Genomic DNA, 20,745 nt, shown 5'->3' with positions numbered 1-20,745 from the left:
CTGTCCCATAGAACAGCTGGCAAATATTATAAAGGGGAGATGAGTCATATACTTATGGTACACCTCATCCTTCTAAAAGAAATACCAGCAATCTTTTTCTGCAGTAGGCCAGAGAGTAAATATTTTGACTTTGTAAACCATAAGGTCTCCTTTGCAACTGCTCAACTTTGCCATTGTAGTATGAAGGCAACCATGGACAATAAATGAAGGAGTGCAGCTGTATTCCAATAAAACTTTATTTATAGACACTAAGATTTGACTTTCATATAATGTTTTCTTGTCACAAAATACTTTTATTTTTTTTCCTGACCATTTAAACCATGTAGAAATCATTCTTGGCTTGTGAAATTTACAAAATAGATGGTGAGCCAGATTTGGCAAAAAAGCCATAGTTGGCCAACCTCTGCTTCAGAGGGATATTAATCCTGTGAGAATGTGAGAGATTTTATTCTTCTTTCATCAGATTTCGAAGAGGCCCATGTTTTTAGGAATTTGCTATTCCTAAAATAACATAATTTTTGTTAAAAATGTATATGAATGACTATAAACTACCAAGTTCTCTGTCTAGTATAACCAACATATTTTATATGGTGGTAAGTGGTAGCTATGGCTAAACTCTCTAGCTAAATGGTGTGCTCCCAAAGCGTGCTCAATGGAAATACTTATCAGAAAAATGGCTAATTTCTCTGGGAAAATGATATTTTCTAAGACTCACTGAGAATTTAGCATGTGACTGACATTGTACTTGGTGCTTTACATGCAGCATCTCATTTAATCCTTACAACTATGTGAGAAAAACACTATTGTTCCCTTCTTTATGGATTAGAAGACAGGCTTATGGTATTAGATAATTTTTTAAAGGTTTTATTTATTTATTTGACAGAGATCACAAGTAGGCACAGAGACAGGCAGAGAAAAAGGAGGAAGCAGGCTACCTGCTGAGCAGAGAGCCAATGTAGGGCTGGATCCCAGGACCCTGGGATCATGATCTGAGCCAAAGGCAGAGGCTTTAACCCACTGAGCCACCCAGGTGCCCCAGTTCTAAGGGTTTTTTGTTTTGTTTTGTTTGATTCTTTAGGATTATCTATATAGAGAGAGGTTTAACCCACTGAGCCACCCAGGTGTCCTGGTATTAGATAATTTGTCCCAAGTAAGAGAACTAGCAAATGTTGGATCTAGGATTCAGTTCCAAGTCTTACACTTAAATCTGTGCTCATAATCACTACTGTTTTCCATGTCTTGGACCTTTGGGATTGCATGTGAAATGTGGGAATGATAAATACCAAAAGTATTCTGTATAATCAATTTTGAATGATATATGATAAGGATGAATAGTATTGGCATATTTCTCTCCTTTACAGGTGAACTTAGAATGATTTTCATATAATACATTAGCCATGACAAGTGGGTAAAGGGTTCTAGAATACACATGTGTGAAGAAAAAGCATGGGCTAGCAATGGTTTGGCTCCACTGCTAAGCTGTAACATGTTTCATCTCCACAAAAATATTCTTTAATTGACATGTATTTAGAAAACTGACAGGATATATACTTGTGGGAATATGGTGAACTGTGGATTATCAGAGTCTAAAACCTGCAAACCATTCCAGAAGAGAGAGAGGGGAAGATGGTGGCAGAGTAGGAGGACACTAGGCTCACCCTGTCCCACGAATAAAACTAGGTAACTAAGTCGCAGAAATTGACATGAAGACTGGCAGAACAAACTCTACAACTAAAGGCAGAAAGGAGGCCACATTAAAGAAAGTAAAAGGTATGGAGACTAAGGTTTGGGAGAGAAACAGATGATGGCCACTATGGTGGACAGGGAGGTACAATCTTGGGGAAGGGTGACAGACAAATGAGAGCACAGGGAAAACAAATCTCCATAGCAAGTGGCTTAGAAAGTGAAAGGGGACAAATTTCAGAAGTGCTTGCAACCAGCTGGGCTTAAAGGTCAGTGGGCAGGGCTTGGGGAGAGCCTAGAACCACTGCTCTTAGAGAGAAGGCAGAGCAAACAGCCTGTGGACATTTAGTGTGGAAACAGTGATCTGAAGAGCACCTGGAAGCAAAATGCAGTGGTTATTTGCTCATCTCAGAGCATGTCACAGAGAGGCAGCATTCACAGAGAGACACCTCCAGGAACAAAGGAACTGGCAGGCATCAATTACCCTCCCAGTCCTTCAGCATAAACACAGAGCCATCTGCAGGAACCAGCAAGCCTCCACACTACCTAAATTGGTTATACCAGGCCATGCCCGCCATGCTCTGGAGGAAGTGTCCCTCCTAGTTACACTTGCCTCAGTCCCAGTACAGAGGGCCCCTCCGTGCCCAAACCCCTATCCAAACATGTGTCCCAACCAGGGAGATCTGCAGGACCTTGGTTCTGTAGGTGGTAGCAAAAGCAGACTGGAGCACACCTAGTTAAAACTTGCCACATTTAGGCCAAGGATAAAACACTGCCAACAACAGGAAAAGAAAACCTCTGCAAGCAATTGCCCTGAAGAATAAAGTGGCCATGGGGCACCTGGGTGGCTCAGTGGGTTAAGCCTCTGCCTTCAGCTCTGGTCATGACCTCAGGGTCCTGGGATCGAGCCCCATGTCAGGCTCTCTGCTCAGTGGGGAGTCTGCTTCCCCCTCTCTCTCTGCCTGCCTCTCTGCCTACTTGTGATCTCTCTCTGTCAAATAAATAAATAAAATCTTAAAAAAAAATAATAAAGTGGCCAGGACACAATAATAGAGCACACACAGCACATATTGGAGACACTCCTGGAAGAACCAGGCACTGAGGAACAGGGAACACTCAGAAGTCTTATTCATAAGGCCACTATCCTCCAGAATAGGAGATATAGCTGACTTTCTTAACACAGAAACAGAAAAATGAAAAGACAGAGGAATTTGTCCTAAATGAAAGAACAGGACAAGACGATGACCAGAGATCTAAGTGAAATGGATATAAGTAACATGAGTGATAGAGAATTTAAATTAAAGATCAAAAGGACACTAACTGGAATTGAAAAAAAAAATAGTGGAAGGCATAAAGAAGACTCTTAAAACAGAGGTAAGGAATAACAGAGTAGAGATACAGAGCTCAATAAACAAAATGAGAAACACACTTGATGGAATGAACACCATGCTGGGAGAAGGAGAGGAATGAAATAATGACCCAGAAGACAGAGTAATGGAAAGTAATCAACCTGAAAAAAAGAAAAAAATATATACAAAAGAAGGATAGACTCAGAGAACTCAGTGACAATATCAATGTAATAATATTCACATTATAGGAGTCCCAGAAGTAGAAGAGGAAAAAAAGGACACAGAAAATTTATTTCAGAGATAATAGATGAATATTTCCCTAATTGGGCAAGGAAAGAGATCCAGTAGGCAAAGAGAACCCCCAACAAAATCAACAAAGCAGATTCACACCAAGACATATTATAATTAAATGGCAAAATACAGTGATAAAGGATAAAAAATTAAAAGCAGCAAGATAAAAGTAGACAGTTACATACAAAGGAAACACCATCAGGCTATCAAGGGATTTATTTGCATAAACTTTGCAAGCAAAAAGAGACTGGCATGATATATTCAAAGTTTTGAATGGGAAAAATCTGCAGTCAGTAATATTCTATTCAACAAGGCTTTTAACTCAGACTACAAGGATAAAGTTTCCCAGACAAACAAAAATTAAAGGAGTTCATGATAACTAAACCAGACCTGCAAGAACTATTAAAGGGGACTCTGAGTGGAAAGGAAAGACTAAAAGTGACAGAATACAGGTAGGAAACATAAAAGCAGCAAAAACGAGTATTTCTCTAAAAATCAGACAAAGAAAAAAAATCAGACAAGGAACCCACAAAATAAAAAGATATAAAATATGAAACCATATACTTAACACAGAGAGAGGAGAGGAATAAAGAATTGGTCCAAACCATTAAATAATATACAGCTATATGCAGAAGATGTTATATACAAAATTGATGGTAATGACATATTAAAAAACCTGTAATAGATATGCAGAAAATACAAAGAAATCCAAATATATCACTAAAGAAAACCAGCAAACCATGGAAGAGAGAAAGAAAAATCAGAGCAATCGGAAACAACCATAAAATAGAGAATACATTGGCAATAAATACATATTTATCAATAATTAGTCTGAATGTTCATGGAATAAAAGCTCCAATCAAAAGACATGGGGTATCAGAATGGATTAAAAAAATATATAAGACCTATCTTACTGACTAAAAGAGACTCATTTTGGACCTAAAGACACCTACACATCGAAGGTGAGGGGACAGAGAAACATCTAACATGCAAATGGATGTCAAAAGAAAGCTGGAATAACAATACTTATATTTGACAAAACATACTTTAAAGCAAAGACTGTAAGAAGAGCCAAAAAAGGGCACTATACAACCATTAAGGGGACATTTCAACAAGAAGATAGAACAACTCTAAATATTTATGTACTCAACACAGGAGCACCCAAATACATAAAACAGTTAATAACAAACATAAAGGAACTAAAGGAAAATAATCTAATTATAGTAGTGGACTTGAACATTAAGAGCAATGCACAGATCATCTAAAAAGAATATCAACAAGGGAACAATGGCTTTGAATGACACACAGGGCCAGATGGACTGAACCGATATATTCAGAACATTTCATCCTAAAAGAGCAGAATACACATTCTTTTCAAGTGCATATGGACTATTTCCCAGAATAAATCATATATGAGATCACAAAAAAACTTTAACAAACTGAAAAAAATTGAAGCATACCACATATCTCTTCTGACCACAACACTATGAAACTAGAAGTCACCCACAAGAAAAAAAATCTGCGAAGTCCACAAATACATGGAGGTTAAATAACATGCTACTAAAGAATGAATGGGTCAATCAGGAAATTAAAAAAAAGTTATAAGAAAGAACATGGAAACACATTAAAACAAAAGCACAATGGTTCAAAACTTTTGGGACACAGCAAAAAGAAGTTCTAAGAAGGAAGTTTATAGCAACACAGGCCTACATCAAGAAGCAATAAAAATCTCAAATAAACAATGTAACTTTACACTAAGAAGCAGGAAAAGAGAAACAAACAATACCTCAAACCAGCAGAAAGAAGGACATTATAAAGATCAGAGCAGAAACAAATGATATACAAACTAAAAAAAACAAACAATACAAAGGGTCAATGAAACCTGGTTTCTTTGAATGGAGGTGGTTCTTTAAAAAAAAATGGGTAAAATTGGTAAATGTCTAGCCATACTCATTAAGAAAAAAATGGGAAAGAACTCCAGTAAATAAAATTATGAGAGAAGAGAAATAAAACCAACATCACAGAAATACAATTATAAGAGAATATTAAGAAATCAATATGCTGACAAATTGGTCAACCTAGAGGACATGGATAAATTTCAAGAAAAGTATAAACTACCAAAATTGAAACAGGAAGAAATAGAACATTTGAACAGACTGATCACCATAAAAAAAATTGAATCAGTAATCAAAAAATCCCAAACCAACAAAAGTCCAAGACCAGACGGCTTTACAAGGGCATTCTACCAAACATTTAAAGGACGGGGAGACGAAGCATGAGAGACTGTGGACTCTAAGAAACAAACTGAGGCTTTTGGAAGGGAGGGGGTGGGGGGATGGGTGGTGGGTATTAAGGAGGGCACGTATTGCATGGAGCACTGGGTGTGGTGTATAAACAATGAATCTTGGAACACTGAAAAGTAAAATAAAATTTAAAAAAAATAAATGTAATATGTTAAATACTTTAGGAGATATTATAGAAAATAAATGTGTATAGAACAAAAAGAAGAAAAAAAGAAGAATTCCTACCTATTCTTTTCAAACTGTTCCAAAAAATAGAAAAGGAAGGAAAACTTCCAAATTCATTCTACGAGGCCAGCATTACCCTGATACCAAAACCAGATAAAGACAACCCTAACAGGGAAAATGACAGGCCATTATCTCTGATGACCACAGATGCAAAAATCATCAACAAAATGCTAAGAAATCTAATTCAACAATACATTAAAAATCATTTATCACAATCAACTGGGATTTATATCTGTGTTACAAGGGTGGTTTATTTTTCACAAATCAATCAACAGGTTAGATCACATCAATGAGAGAAAGGATAAGAAACATATGTTCATCTGAACAGATACAGAAAGAGCCTTTGACAAAGTACAACATTCATTCATGATAAAAACTCTCAACAAAGATTTAGAGGGAACAAACAACATAATAAAGGCAATATATGAGAAATCCACATTAACATGATAATCCACGGGGAAAAACTGAAACCTTTTCCCCTAACAGGACCAAGACAAGGATATCCACTCTCACCACATTGATTCAACATAGCACTGAATTCCTAGCCACAGCAATCAGACAACAAAAATAAATAAAAGACAACAATTTGGTAAAGAAGTGAAACTTTGACTCTTTGCAGCTGACCTTATATTATATACAGAAAACCCAAGAGACCCCACCAAAAAACTGCAAAATGATAGAAGATTTTAGTAAAGTTGCAGAATACAAAATCAAAGTACAGAAAGCTGTTGCAATTTCTAGACACCAGTAGTGAATAAGCAGAAACTAATTAAGGAATCAATCCTATTTTCAAATGCTCCAAAAACAAAAAAGTTAGCTAGGAATAAGTTTAACCACAGAGGTGAAAGACGTGTACTCTGACAACTATATAGAACGCTTATGAAAGAGACTGAAGATGACACAAAGAAATAGACATTTCATGCTCATGGATGGAAGTAGAGATACTGTTAAAATGACTATACTACCCAAAGCAATTTACACATTTAATGTAATCCCTATCAAAATACCACCAGCATTTTTCACAGAATAAGAACAAACAATCCTAAAATTGTATGGAATCACAAAAGACCCCAAGTCACCAAAGCAACCTTGAAAAAGCAAGCAAAGCTGGAGGCATGATAATTGTATTACAAAGCTGTAGTATTCAAATCAGTATGATAATGGTACAAAAACAGACATATAGATCAATTGAACACAATAGAAAACACAGAAATGAACCCACAACTGTATGGTCAATCAATCTTCGACAAAGGAAGAAAAAGTAACCCGTGGGAAATAGTCTCTTCCACAAATGGTGCTGGGCAAACCAGAAAGTAACATGTTAAAAAGTGGTACTAGGAACACTTTGTTATATCATATCATAAAGTCAGAGTGGATTAAAGACCTAAATGTGAGACCTGAACCCCTAAAAATCCTAGAAGAGAGTACAGGCAATAATGTCTCAGAAATCAGCCATAGCCAACACTTTTCTAGAAAGGTCCCCTGAAGCAAGGGAAAGAAACGCAATAATAACGTATGGGGAGTAAATCAATATAAAAGGCCCCTACACAATGAAGGAAATAACAAAACTAAAAGGCAACCTATTGAATGGTAGAAGATATTTGCTAATGACATTGCCAATAAAGGGTTATTATTTAAACCACATTAAGAACTTAATACAACTCAAAACCTGAAAACAACAAAAAATCTAATTAAAAAATGGGTAAAAGACATGAACGGGTATTTCTCTGAAGTAGACATACTGATAACCAAAAGACACATGAAAAGATGCTCATCATCACTTGTCATCAGGGAAATGCAAATCAAAACTACAATGCAGTCAGTATCAACTCAAACCTGTCAGAATGGATAAAATCAACAGCACAAGAAACAAAAGGTATTGGGGAGGATATAGAGAAAAATCAACCCTATTGCACTGATGGTGGGAATGCAAACTGGGGCACCCAGTCTGGAAAACAGTATGGAGGTTCCTTAGAGAGTTAAAAATAGAATTATGCTATGATTCAACAACCGCACTAGTGGGTATTTATCCAAAGAATATAAAAATACTAATTCAAAGGGATACAGGCACCCCCGTGTTTATAGCAGCATTATTTATAATAGCCAAGATATGGAAGCAATACATGTATCCACTGACTGATGAATGGATAAAGAAGATGTGGCAAAGGAGTAAAGACAGGGGAGGAATAGGGGGACCTTAAGTTTGTCTCATACCTTGAACACAGCTAGATAAATATCAAATCATTCTGAACACCCAAGAAATCTGAGAACAGAACAAACTGCACATCTACAGGTAGAAAAACAGTCACCTTTGGGAAGGTAGTTGTTGTGGAGAGTTGAAAAGAACTGTGGATGTGGCAGAGTGGAGGGAGCCCTGATCATGAAGAGAAGAGCAAGAGAGAAAGAGAGAGGGAGAGAAAGAAGAGTGAAAGCACAGGCAGGGGAATGCACAAGAAAAACTCTTCCCCAAAACTACTGACTGGGAAAATGAGAGGGCCAAACTACTGTAAGTTTTTATAAGCAGCAGAGCTCAAAGTCAAATTAGAAGTCTGCACTATCACTGGGATCATGCTTGGTGGGTTTAGTGATGCTCCAGTAGGAAAGGAAGGCTGAGACCCAGGAGCAGGCAGCATGGTCTGAGGATCCAATGGGTCCCGTGATGAGAAAGTTCCCATTCCTGCAGTGCATCTGGGAGTGGTGTCACGGCATCTCTGGGGACAAAAGAGCTGGTGGCACCAATGTGCTTCCCTGCTCACTAGCACAGGAACAAAGATACCAGCTGCGGGCAGCAAACCTTGGCACCAGCCTTTTGGTGTGCTTTACATAAACTCTGAACCACTGCACAGTCATGCTACTGCTTTTCTGGGACAGACCAGAACAGGGCACAACACAGCTAAACCCTCCCCCAGAGGATCAGTATAGGTCCACACTGAGTGGGTCCCTAAAATTTGGAGTTTTGAAACCCAGCTACAGGCCTGAGATAAAACACAGGGGTACTGTGGCACCTAGCAGGCAGACAGCTCAGACATCCCCAGAGAGGGTAAAGGCAAGGATCTTAAGGAATCTGGTGAGACACAAGAGGCGATTGTCTGCTCTTCAGTGAGGACTTCCTGAAGAGTGGCGGGTATGAATTCCCTGCTCCAGGGAAAGGAGAGGAGGGTGACCCTCCCGCCCATCCTTCCTCCACCCATTAGCACTGACTGACTTCAGAGAGCAACATAGCGCCACTCAGTGGAGGCCAGAGCTGCTTACACCAAGCCCCATCCCCTAGTGCCCCCTAGTGCATTTCCACTAGGGCAAGTGTGGATGAGAATCAGTGCAGCAGGGCCCTCCCCCATAAGATCAGCACAAACCCCCTGCACGCACCAAGTCTACCGATTCACAGAGTGCAGCAAAGCTTTAGTTTTAAGGGAAATGGGATCTACTTTTTTTTTTCATCTAGCTTCTTTTAACAAGCAGACCAAACACACCTATTTAAACCTTGCCACACAGTAGACATGGTCTAAACATCCCTCATTGCAGGCAAGGAGAAACTGCAGAGGACTGCCCTGAGGAAAGGAACAACAAAAACACAAGAGCAGAGCACACACTCTGAAACACCTCCTGAAGCACTAGGTCCAAGACAATATAGGACCTCTTCTTAAAATAGCCATTACTCTCAGGAGCAGCAATAGAACAGGCTTTCCTAACAATAACACATGAAAAAAAAAAACCCACAGTGACCTAGACAAAAATGATACTATGGAGGAATTTACTCCAAAAGAAAGAACAGGAGGAAATGACAGCCAGAGATTTAATCAATACAGATATAAGTATGATGCCTGAACCACAATTTAAAATAATGATTATATGGATCCTAGCTAGGCTTGAGAAAAGCACAGAAGACACTAGAGAATCCCTTACAACAGAGATAAAAGAACTATAAACTAGTCAAGCCAAAATAAAAAATGCTATAACCAAGATGACAATCTGACTGGATACAATGACAAGAATGGGCAAACCAGAGGAATCAGTAATACAGAAGATAAAATTAATGGAAAATTATGAAACTGAAAAGAAGAGGTAAAAAAAAAAGGTACTGGATCATGAATGTAGACATAGCGAATTCAGTGACTCCTTAAAGTGTAATAACAGTCATACCAAAGGAGTCCAAGAAGTAGAGAAACAAGGAAAGGCAGAAGGTTTATTTGTGCATAGTATAACTGAAAACTTCCCTAATCAGGGGTAGGAAACAGACACTGAAATTTAAGAAACACAAAGAACTCCCATTATACACATTCAGTATACATATGCATATACACTATACATTCACAATATACACAAACAAGGAAAGAATCCTGAAAGCAGCAACGGGGAAAAAATCCTTAAACAACAAGGGAACACAGGTCAGGTTTGCAGCAGACCTGGCCACAGAAACATCATAGGGCAGAAGACAGTGGTGTGATATATTCAAAGTGCTGAATGGGAAAAATATGCAGCCAAGAATACTTCTACAGTAAGCCTGTCATTCAGAATAAACAAACAATAACAACAAATAACAGAAGAAACAAACTGAAAAAAAAATGAGTTTGTAACCACTAAACCAGTCCTGCAAGAAAAATTAAAGGGAACACTCTGAGTAGGGAAAAAGATGACATGAAGAAACAAAGACTAGAAAGGAAAGGAGAGAACCACCAGAAACACCAATTTACAGATCTCATGATGGCACTAAATTCATATCTACCAATAATCACTCTGAATGTAAATGGATTAAATGCTCCAATCAAAAGACATAGGGTATCAAAATGGATTTTAAAAAAGACCCATATATATGCTGCCCACAGAAAACTCATTTTATACCTAAAGCCACGTGGAGATTGAAAGTAGGGGGATGTAGAACTATTATGTTAATGGATGTCAAAAGAAAGCCAGAATAGCCATACATTTATCAGACAAACTAGATTTTAAAGCAAAGACTGTAACAAGAAGAAGGGTATTATATCAAAATTAAAGGGTCTATCCATCAAGAAGATCTAACAATTATAAATATTTATACCTCCAAATAGAGAGCATGCAAATATATAAATCAATTAATAACAAAAACACCAAATCTCACTGATAATAATATAATAATAGCTGAGGACATTAACACTCCACTTACAGCAATGGACAGATCACCTAAGCAGAAAATCAACAAGGAAACAATGGTTCTGAATGAAACACTAGAGAGATGGACTAAACAGATATATTCAGAACATTTCATATAAAGCAGCAAAATACACAAATTCTTTTCAAGTGTACACGGGAACGTTTTCCAAAACAGATCACACACTGGATCAAAAATCAGGCTTCAACAAGTACAAAAAGATTGAGATCACACCATGCATAGTTTCAGAACACAACACAATGAAACTTGAAGTCAATCACGAGAAAAAAATTTGGAAAGACAACAAATACATGAAGGTTAAAGAACATCCTATTAAAGAATGGCTTAGCCAGGAAATTAAAGAAGAAATAAAAAAAATGAAAACATGACAGCCCCAAACATTTCAGATGCAGTAAAGGTGGTCCTAAGAGAGAAGTATAATATAGCAATATAGGCCTTCCTAAAGAAGGAACAGAAGTCTCAAATGTATAACCTAATCTTATACATAAAGGGGCTAGAAAAGGAACAGCAAATAAATCATAAAGCCAGAAGAAGGGAAATAATAAAGACTAGACCAGAAATAAATGTTATTTAGATAAATAAACGTTATACAGATCAATGAAACTAAGAGCTGGTATTTTGAAAGAAGTAATAAAATTGATAAACCGTAGCCAGACTTATCAAAAAGAAAAAAGAAAATGACTGAAATAAATAAAATCATGAATGAGAGAGGAGAGATCACAACCAACACAAAAAATATAAACAATTTCAAGAGAGTATTATGAAAAATTATATGCCAACAAACTGGGCAGTCTGGAAGACATGAACAAATAATTAGAAACATACAAAATACCAAAACTGAAACAAGAACAATTAGAAAATTTGAACAGATTCATAGCCAGCAAACAAACTGAATCAGCAATCAAAAGTTTCCCAGCAAACAAAATGCAGAGCCAGATGGCTTCCCAGCAGATTTATACAAGATATTTAAAGTAGAGTTAATATATATTCTTCTCAAACCATTCCAAAAAAGCAGAAATGGAAGGAAAACTTCCAAACATTCTACAAGGCCAGCATTACCTTGATTCCAAAACCAGACAAAGACCCCACCAAAAAGGAGAATTACCCGCCAATATTCCAGATGAACAAGGATGCAAAAATTCTCAACAAGATGCTAGCGATTCACATCCAGCAGTATATTAAAAGAATTATTCACCACAATCAAGTGGGATTTATTTCTGGGCTTCGGGGGTGTTCAACAATAGCAAAACAATCAATGCAATATACCACCTTAATAAAAGAAAGGATAAGAACCATATGATCCTCTCAATAGATGTAGAAAAAGCATTTCACAAAATGCAGAATCAATTTTTGATAAAAACCCTCTACCATGTAGGGATGGGGCAACATATTTCAGCATCATAAAAGCAATATACAGAAGACCCACAGCCAATATCATTGTCAGTAGGGAAATACTGAGAGCTTCTCCTCTATAGTCAGGAACAAGACAGGAATGTCCAGTCTCACAACTGCTATTTAACATAGTACTGGAAGTCAGCCTCAGCAGTCAGAAAACAAAAAGAAATAAAAAGCATCCAAATCGGCAAAGAAGAGTCCAACTTTCACTATTTGCAGATGACATGACACTCTATGCAGAAAACCCAAAAGATTCCACCAAAATATTGGTAGAACTAATACATCAATTCAGCAATGACACAGGTTATAAGATCAATGTACAGAAATCCTCTGCATTTCTATAATCCAATTATGAAGCAGCAGAAAGACAAATAAAGCAATCAGTCCCACTTATAATTGCAACAAAAACCGTAAGATTCCTAGGAATAAACCTAACCAAAGAGGTAAAAAATACCCTGAAAACTACAGAACACTTATGAAAGAAACTGAAAAGGACAGAAAGAAGTGGAAAAACATTCCATGCTCAAGGACTGGAAGAACAAACATTTTTAAAATGTCTATAGTACCGAAAGCAATCTGCACATTTAAGGCAATCCCTATCAAAACACCACCAGCATTTTTCACAGAGCTAGAACAAACAATCCTAAAATTTGTATGGAAACACAAAACACTCAAAATAGCAAAAGCAATCCTGAAAAAGAAGAGCAAAGCTGGAGGCCTCATGATTCCAGACTTTAAACTATATTACAAAATTTTAGTCATCAAGACAGTACGGTACTGACACAAAAACAGATCTGAAGATCAGTGGAACAGAAAAGAAAACCAAGAAATGGACCAACAACTATATGGTCAGTTAATCTTGACAAAGCGAGAATATCCAATGGAAAAAAGTCTCAGGGTGCCTGGGTGGCTCAGTCAGTTGGGTGTCCAACTCTTGATTTTGGCTCAGGTCATGATCTCAGGGTCATGGTATCAAGCCCCGTGTCAGGCTCCATGTGTAGGCCCTGCTTAAGATTCTCTCTCTCCTTTTCCCCTTCATCCCTGCTAGTGTTCCACTCAAAAAAAAAAAAAAAAAAAAAAAAAAAGCCTCTTCAAGAAGTGATGCTGGGAAAACTGGGCAGCCATATGCAGAAGAATGCCTAGACTAGTTTCTTAAACCATACATAAAATAAACCCGAAATAAAGACCTAAATGTAAGACAGGAAACCATCAAAATCCTAGAGGAGAACACAGCAGAAACCTCTTTGACCTGGCTGTAGCAACTTATTATTAGACACATCTCCAGAGGCAAGGGAAACAAAAGCAAAAATGAACTATAGGGACTTCCTCAAGATAAAAAGCTTCTGCACAGCAAAGGAAACAATCAAGAAAACTAAAATGCAGCCTTCAGAATCAGAGAAGATAGCTGCAAATAACATACCCGATGAAAGGTTAGTATCCAAAATCTATAAAGAAATATCCAACTCAACACCCAAAAAACAAACAACACAGTTAAGAAATGGGCAGAAGACATGAATAAACATGTTTCCAAAGAAGACATACGGATGGCTAACAGGCACATGAAAAGATACTCAACATCACTCATCATCAGGGAAATACAAATCAAAACCACAATGAAGTACTACTTCAGACCTGTCAGAACGGCTAACTTTAACAACACAGGAAACAACAGATGTCGGCAAGATGTGGAGAAGGTGGAACCATGTTACACTATTGGTGGGAATCCAAACTGGTGCAGCCATTCTGGAAAATAGTATGGAGGTTCCTCACCAAATTAAAAATAGAGCTACCCACAACCCAGCAATTGCACTACTAGGTATTTACCCAAAGAATACAAATACCACTACTAGGTATTAACCCAAAGGATACAAAAATACAGATTTGAAGGGGTACATGCACCGCAATGTTTTTAACAGCATTATCAGGGGCAGTCAAAACATGAAAATAGCCCAAATGTCCATCGATACACACACACACACACACATACACACACACATCTCCTTTACATATAATCTATCTAATCTATCTATATCTGCACGGATGCAAGAAAAAAAAAGAAAATAGAAAAAGAGAGACAAGCCAGGAAACAGACTCTTAACTCCTGAGGACAAATTGATAGTTACCAGAGGGGAGGTTGGTGAGGGATTGGTGGAAGAGCTGTTGGGGATTAAGGAGTATACTTGTTTTGATGAGCACAGGAGTTCTATGGCAGAGCTGAATCACTGTGTTGTACACCTGAAACTAATATAACACTGTATGCTAACTGTACCAGAATTGAAAATAAATAATAAAAAAGTAAATACTGTAAACCATCATATTAGAAATGAGAGGTGACAGGAGAATATTGTAAACTTCCTACCAGGTTTGTTACTCAGTGACAGGTTTTGTAAAAATTAAAATAGGGGAGGTAGCTGAAATTAGAGACTAAACTCTGATTTTAACCTATATAGTTATATATATTGTATACAGATATTGTATATATAGTGTATATATATTGTATATAATAGATATCTATATTGTATATAAGCAACCTATATACAATAGAAAGAGCTTGGACTTTGGTATTTGAAAAAGCTAGGCTATGAATACATCTCTACTCCTCATAAGCTACATGACTTTGGGCAAGTTACGTAAGCTTCCTGAGTCTCAAGCTGTTCACTGTGCAATGATTGTAATTACATAAGCACAAGAGTTGTTTGTTTTGTTTTGCCTTTTGGGTGAGAACTGAATAACACAGGATATATTTATAGCTCTTAATACCACAATAGGTGCTCTGTAAAGGGCAGATATTATCATTATTTTCTACTTCCTTATCTCTGAGTTGGTTCTATTTCCTTTGCAATAAAACAATGGGTAGTACCATTCACACTGTACAGACAGATAATCCTGTGTAACCTAGTGATTGCTGAGTTTCTGTGAATACACTCCTAAAATGGTATTAAACTCCCTGTTACCTTCTCAATGATTACAATAAAACTATGGGAATATTTGCCTAGAAAGTACAACTGTCACTATTTGGTCTCACAAAGTACAAACTGCCAGTATCTAATTAAAAAAAAAAGTTATTAGTATTATAACTGGTGTTATTTTATTATTTCATGCTGAATGTTCTCCTAGTACCTAAACTAAATATAAGTGATGGTGGAAACTAAGACTGATAGGGGTAAATAGCACAAGAAATGGAACGATAATATTTCTTCTATGTAGATATGACTCATACTTATAGCCTTACTTATAGTCTATGTAGATATGACTCACACTATAGAACCTAGAAAGGCACACTTTCCGCCACCTAATTGCAAAGCTCACATTTATAAAGTGATATTTAATGCTTCACTCACCCAACCCACCAGTGCTACTCCACACTCCCATATGCAAAGATTGGTATTATGAACAATATGGCAATTAGAAAAAGTCCCAAGTATACCAGTATCTCATAATCTAAAAAGATATGCAGACTACAGATATGAGAAAGAAAAAACATTTATGAAGAAAGCACTTACATAAGTTCAAACTATACCTAATAATACTACAAAATTACTTAGGAAAAGAATGAAAATAAAATTGAATTATTTCAAACTAACCTGAGGTGGATTCTGATTTTGTCTTTGTTTCAGAGCTGAGTTCTGCTGGCAAGGATACTGAGTATTTCAGGCTGCCAGTTGTTTTTGCAGGTATTTCTAGTGCAGCAGAATTTCCTAGCTGTTTACCAAAAAGATTTTTCCTTTATAAGTAAATCATTTTGCCAAAACAATAAAACATCCTAAAAACATATAGTATGCAAAGGTACTATGTCCTTCATCTCCTTTCATTCTCTCGACCGACCTCTGTCAGTGACTCTTATTATAAGCCAATCCCTCACCCCAACCAATGAAACTCAACGTCTACCTTTTTGGTCCATTTAAACTCTACCTTAGATTTTTCTTTAGGTGTAGGAAGTGATTCTTCTTTGTTGCTTTTTGTCCACAATGATTTAACTGCTTCATAAATTTGCTGGCTTACAGTATATGCCTTTTTCCCAGTTACCTAATTAAAACAAATGAATCAAATAAGATGTATTTTTAAAAGTCAAAATAACAAATATCAGAAAAATTATGTCAGGAATTTTATGTGGACACTTAGGTCAGAATCAATAATAAAGATATAAATCTTTAGATCATGTAACAGAAAACCCCATTTTTTCCTATCTTATATGAAAAATCATTTGCCTCATGTAAAAGGCTAAAAAATGTAGAGCTAAGACAACACCAAGATCGAATCCTAAAGTAAACTATGAATTTGGGTGATAATGTGTCAATGAAGGCTTATCAATTGCAACAAATGTACCATTCTAATGGGGGATGTGGAAAACAGATGCGGATAATGGAGGATGCTAAGCATATGTGGGAACAGGGGGTGCACAGGAAATCTCTGTACCTTCTGCTTAATATTGTTGTGAACCTAAAACTGCTCTTAGAAAAATAAATTCTTAAAAATGTATAGTTTGCATTCACACTGCAATTTGTGAATTTAAAACTATGCATATTTAACAGAAGTTTGGGAAAGACAGCTTGAGATAATAAACTGAGAAAATAAGATTCTAAGATGCTACAAAGTTAATACTTTTGTTCAAATTTTTATGGTGCTTTCCCCTGTCATAAAGTATTAATGTATTTCTCCAGAGAATAATATTCTCTTTTGGTAGAAACATAAAATACAAAATGAACTACTTCCTAAAGCTGCTGTTACTTTCATTCAGATTTCTTTCTCTTTAAAAATCTCCTGATTCCTTCTTTCTATTCTTTCCCCATCCTTTTGTTCCCTATGGCTAAAGTAATTTTTTTTAAAGATTTTATTTATTTATCTGACAGAGAGAGATCACAAGTAGGCAGAGAGGCAGGCAGAGAGAGAGGGGGAAGCAGGCTCCCTGCCGAGCAGAGAGCCCGATGTGGGGCTCGATCCCAGGACCCTGAGATCATGACCCAAGCCCAAGGCAGAGGCTTAACCCACTGAGCCAGCCAGGTGCCCCAAGTAATTTCAATAGCTATTGACTTTTCAAGTTTTAAAGAGGTTTTGGAAGCTTTTCAGGATTATACTTGTTATAAACATGAACTTAAAAATTTTTTAAAACTGTGACTTTCTTGCATAAAATAGAATTTTTTTTGCTAAGTATATACTTACACTTAAGAAAAATGTATCAATCCACTAATATAAAGTCTTCTTCCTCCCCAAAATGTAACTTTGGTCACACCTGTGTGGCTATCGTCCCTGAGATTTTCCTCTTATATGTGCATTAGATACATACAGACAATATTTTAGAACAAATGGAATGTTGATATCTATATAGATCTACCAAAAAGGATGAGGTAGATTTTAGATTTAGATGCACTGATATGGATTTCCATGATGAACCACTAAATTGAAAAGACAAGATTAGAGAACAGATTATACTCTACAATCTCAGTTATGTTTTATTTTTTTTTAAGATTTTATTTATTTATTTATCAGAGAGAGAGAGAGAGTGAGACAGCGAGCACAGGCAGACAGAGTGGCAGGCAGAGGCCGAGGGAGAAGAAGGCTCCCCGCCAAGGAGAGAGCCCGGCGCGGGCTGGATCCCAGGACCCCGGGACCACGACCGGAGCCAAAGGCAGAGGCTTTAACCCACTAAGCCACCCAGGCGCCCCTTAAATTTTAAAATAAACCACACACATATACACTTAGCTTGTTTCCTCTTTCAAAATACAAATAGGATCACACTATACATACTGATATTTGATATTTTAAAAACTTAGCAATTTGTCAGAGATGTTTCCATATCAGTTTATATACCTGTAGATCCGCTTCTTTTATAATAGCTGCATAGTAAGTATTCACAATGGATATGCCACAGTTAGTTTAATAAATTCCCTATGTTGGGGAATATGGGATGTTTCCTTTTTTTGGACAATTATAAGCATGCTGTGATTAGCATTCTTACACATAGAACTGGGACCACACATCTCTGTGGTGTTTCCTTGGTACAAATTCCTGGATGTGAAATATCTAGATTAAAGATTATATGCATTTTAATTTTTGATAATATTGACACATTGCCTCCAGAAAGTCAGCGATATAATGTAGTAATTTATATGCCCACCAAAAAATGTTTTCCTACCCCATTTACCAGAAGCAGTATTATTATGAGTCTTTTAAATCTTTATCAAAGTGAAAGACTAAAAGCCAATCTCTAAATGATCTTTAAATTTGCATTTATTTGATTGCTGATAAAGTTAAGAATATTTCATTTATTAGGCCATTTATGTTTCTTATTTTGTGGATTGCTTGTTTATTACTGTCTTCATTTTCTTTTTTTTTACTTTCTTCATTATCTTAGAGGACATTCATCTTTTTCCTATCAATTTATAGGAGTTCTTAATATAGGAAGGCCATTATTTAGTCCTTTGTTATAGATGTTGCAAATATTTTTCCCAGTTTTGTATTTATCCATTAACTTTGTATATATTATATTGTGATCAGAAGAAATACATTTATTTTGATGTAGTAAAATGCATTAATTTTTTTTGATGGCTTCTGGATTTTAAGAGGGCCTTTCCTATCTCAACATCACTGAAATATTTATCTTCTATCTTCTAGTATTTTTACAGTATTATATTTTATGATTAGATCTTTAGCCCACCTGGAATTTATTTTTGCATGATAACTGGTAAAGGTCTAAGATTTTTAACCAAAAAGCTAATTATTCCAACACATGTCTGGAATAACCAATCCATCCTTTCTTTACACACTGATCTGAAATGCCACCTTTACTATACCCTCCCCCTACCCCACAATGTATACAAAGACATACTTGATATATATGTTTTTGGACATTCTCTTGGGGTTTTTTTTTTTGGGGGGGGGGGTCTATTTTATTGTCTATGCTAGCACAGTCACCAATACATGGTATATGGACAACACATACTGGTTGAATGAATGTCATACTCCCTACAAATCCAGGAATTTTGTAAGAACTAAATTAAACTTATAAATTTGGGAACATAGGCCATATTCCAATATTCAGTCCTTTCATGTAGAAACAAGATAGGTCTCTAAATGTATTTAAAGTTGTAAAAATGCCTTTCAGTAAAGTTTAGTCGTTTTTAATAAATAGGTCTTAGAACATTATTTGACAAGTTTATTCCTAGATATTTTATAGTTTTCAAAGACAGATTATTTGAGGTTCTTTATGTAAGTTAATAATGAAAACAGTGTGAGGAAAACCATAAAAAGCAAAAAGTAATCCCATCTTGAAGTACATTTCCAAAATAGTGAATAACTGGAGTGTAACTTCTATTTTTCAAAGACCTTTCTGGACTATCATTTTTTGATTTTTTTTTTTTATGTCATAGACCTCAGAGAATTTCCTAAAAGTATGGGCCCTTTCCTTAAGAAAAATACCCATATAGCAGAAGAGCTCTTACCTGATACCCTTTGAAGAGATTTGTCTGATTAACTAAAGATGTCTTAAAAATGTATAATAAATGATGTTCATAGAATGCTGAGTATTCATTGATAGTAGGTACTCTCAAATACGTCTAAGTATTGTCTTTCACAAGTGATCTGTACACTTACCAAGAATCAGTTGTATTTATTTCTAAGTCTCTACATGAGTTTTACTATAATTTAAAAAATTAAAATATAACATAATAGGATGAAATATGAGTGTGAAAAGAACTGTTGCCTACAAGAAAATTAAGTTAAATGCTTTGTAAAGACTAAAAAATGATTTACCTAAATTAATTAATTAATTAAAATAATGACTCAAATTAGAGGTAGGCAAAGTCAACTGTTAAAGGCTGGAAGAAATAATAACAATTTAAGAGGATTCTGCACTCATATTATTTTTAAAATGTTTTTAAGTGTTCATTCTATTTTAAGGAAATCTAAACTGAAAACAGCAGATGACATAAATGGCTAGCCATAAGACAGATGTTATGGATCTTCAACTAGGAGACCCATAATCATAGAAAATACCTACTTCAAAAGAGAGAAAACCGGACACACATTCGTTATAATTTGAAATAAAATATTTAAGGTCTGTATTTATGATTTTTAAAAACTTTCTACTTTAACATTTTTAATTAATTGGTAACTACTGGTCCCAACAATATCAAATTAGAAGGCATCTATTCTATATATAAAATTTTTCATAGTTTTGGGTGGTGGAGTCAATCTGAAGTCTATCATTGATCTCAGGTTAAGAATCCATGTTATATAGATATTAGAATCCATCAGGAGGGGGAGTCAAGATGGTGGAGAAGTAGCAGGCTGGGACGACATCGGGTAGCAGGAGACCAGCTAGATAGCTTATCTAACCATTGTGAACACCTACAAA

General features: G+C 36.2%; 1 protein-coding gene across 3 annotated transcripts in view; it reads right to left on the bottom strand.

Annotated features, from left to right (window-relative positions):
• Positions 1-20,745, bottom strand: part of APOOL (apolipoprotein O like) — a 122,393-nt gene that overhangs the window by 5,274 nt on the left and 96,374 nt on the right. For 2 of the 3 annotated variants that reach the window (XM_080794931.1, XM_080794932.1), the window contains 2 exons: positions 16,305-16,418; positions 15,977-16,094 (listed from right to left, as the gene is read on the bottom strand). In XM_080794931.1, coding sequence (XP_080651057.1) covers positions 15,977-16,094; positions 16,305-16,418 — 232 coding nt within the window. The remainder of the gene's footprint in view (positions 1-15,976; positions 16,095-16,304; positions 16,419-20,745) is intronic. The other variant, XM_080794933.1, reaches the window with a different exon arrangement.

This window comes from Martes martes (assembly GCF_963455335.1).
Source record: "Martes martes genome assembly, chromosome: X".
In the NCBI taxonomy this organism is placed as follows: Eukaryota; Metazoa; Chordata; class Mammalia; order Carnivora; family Mustelidae; genus Martes; species Martes martes.
The sequence above is the reverse complement of the archived record's forward strand: the minus strand, read 5'-3'. Positions and strand labels throughout refer to the sequence as shown.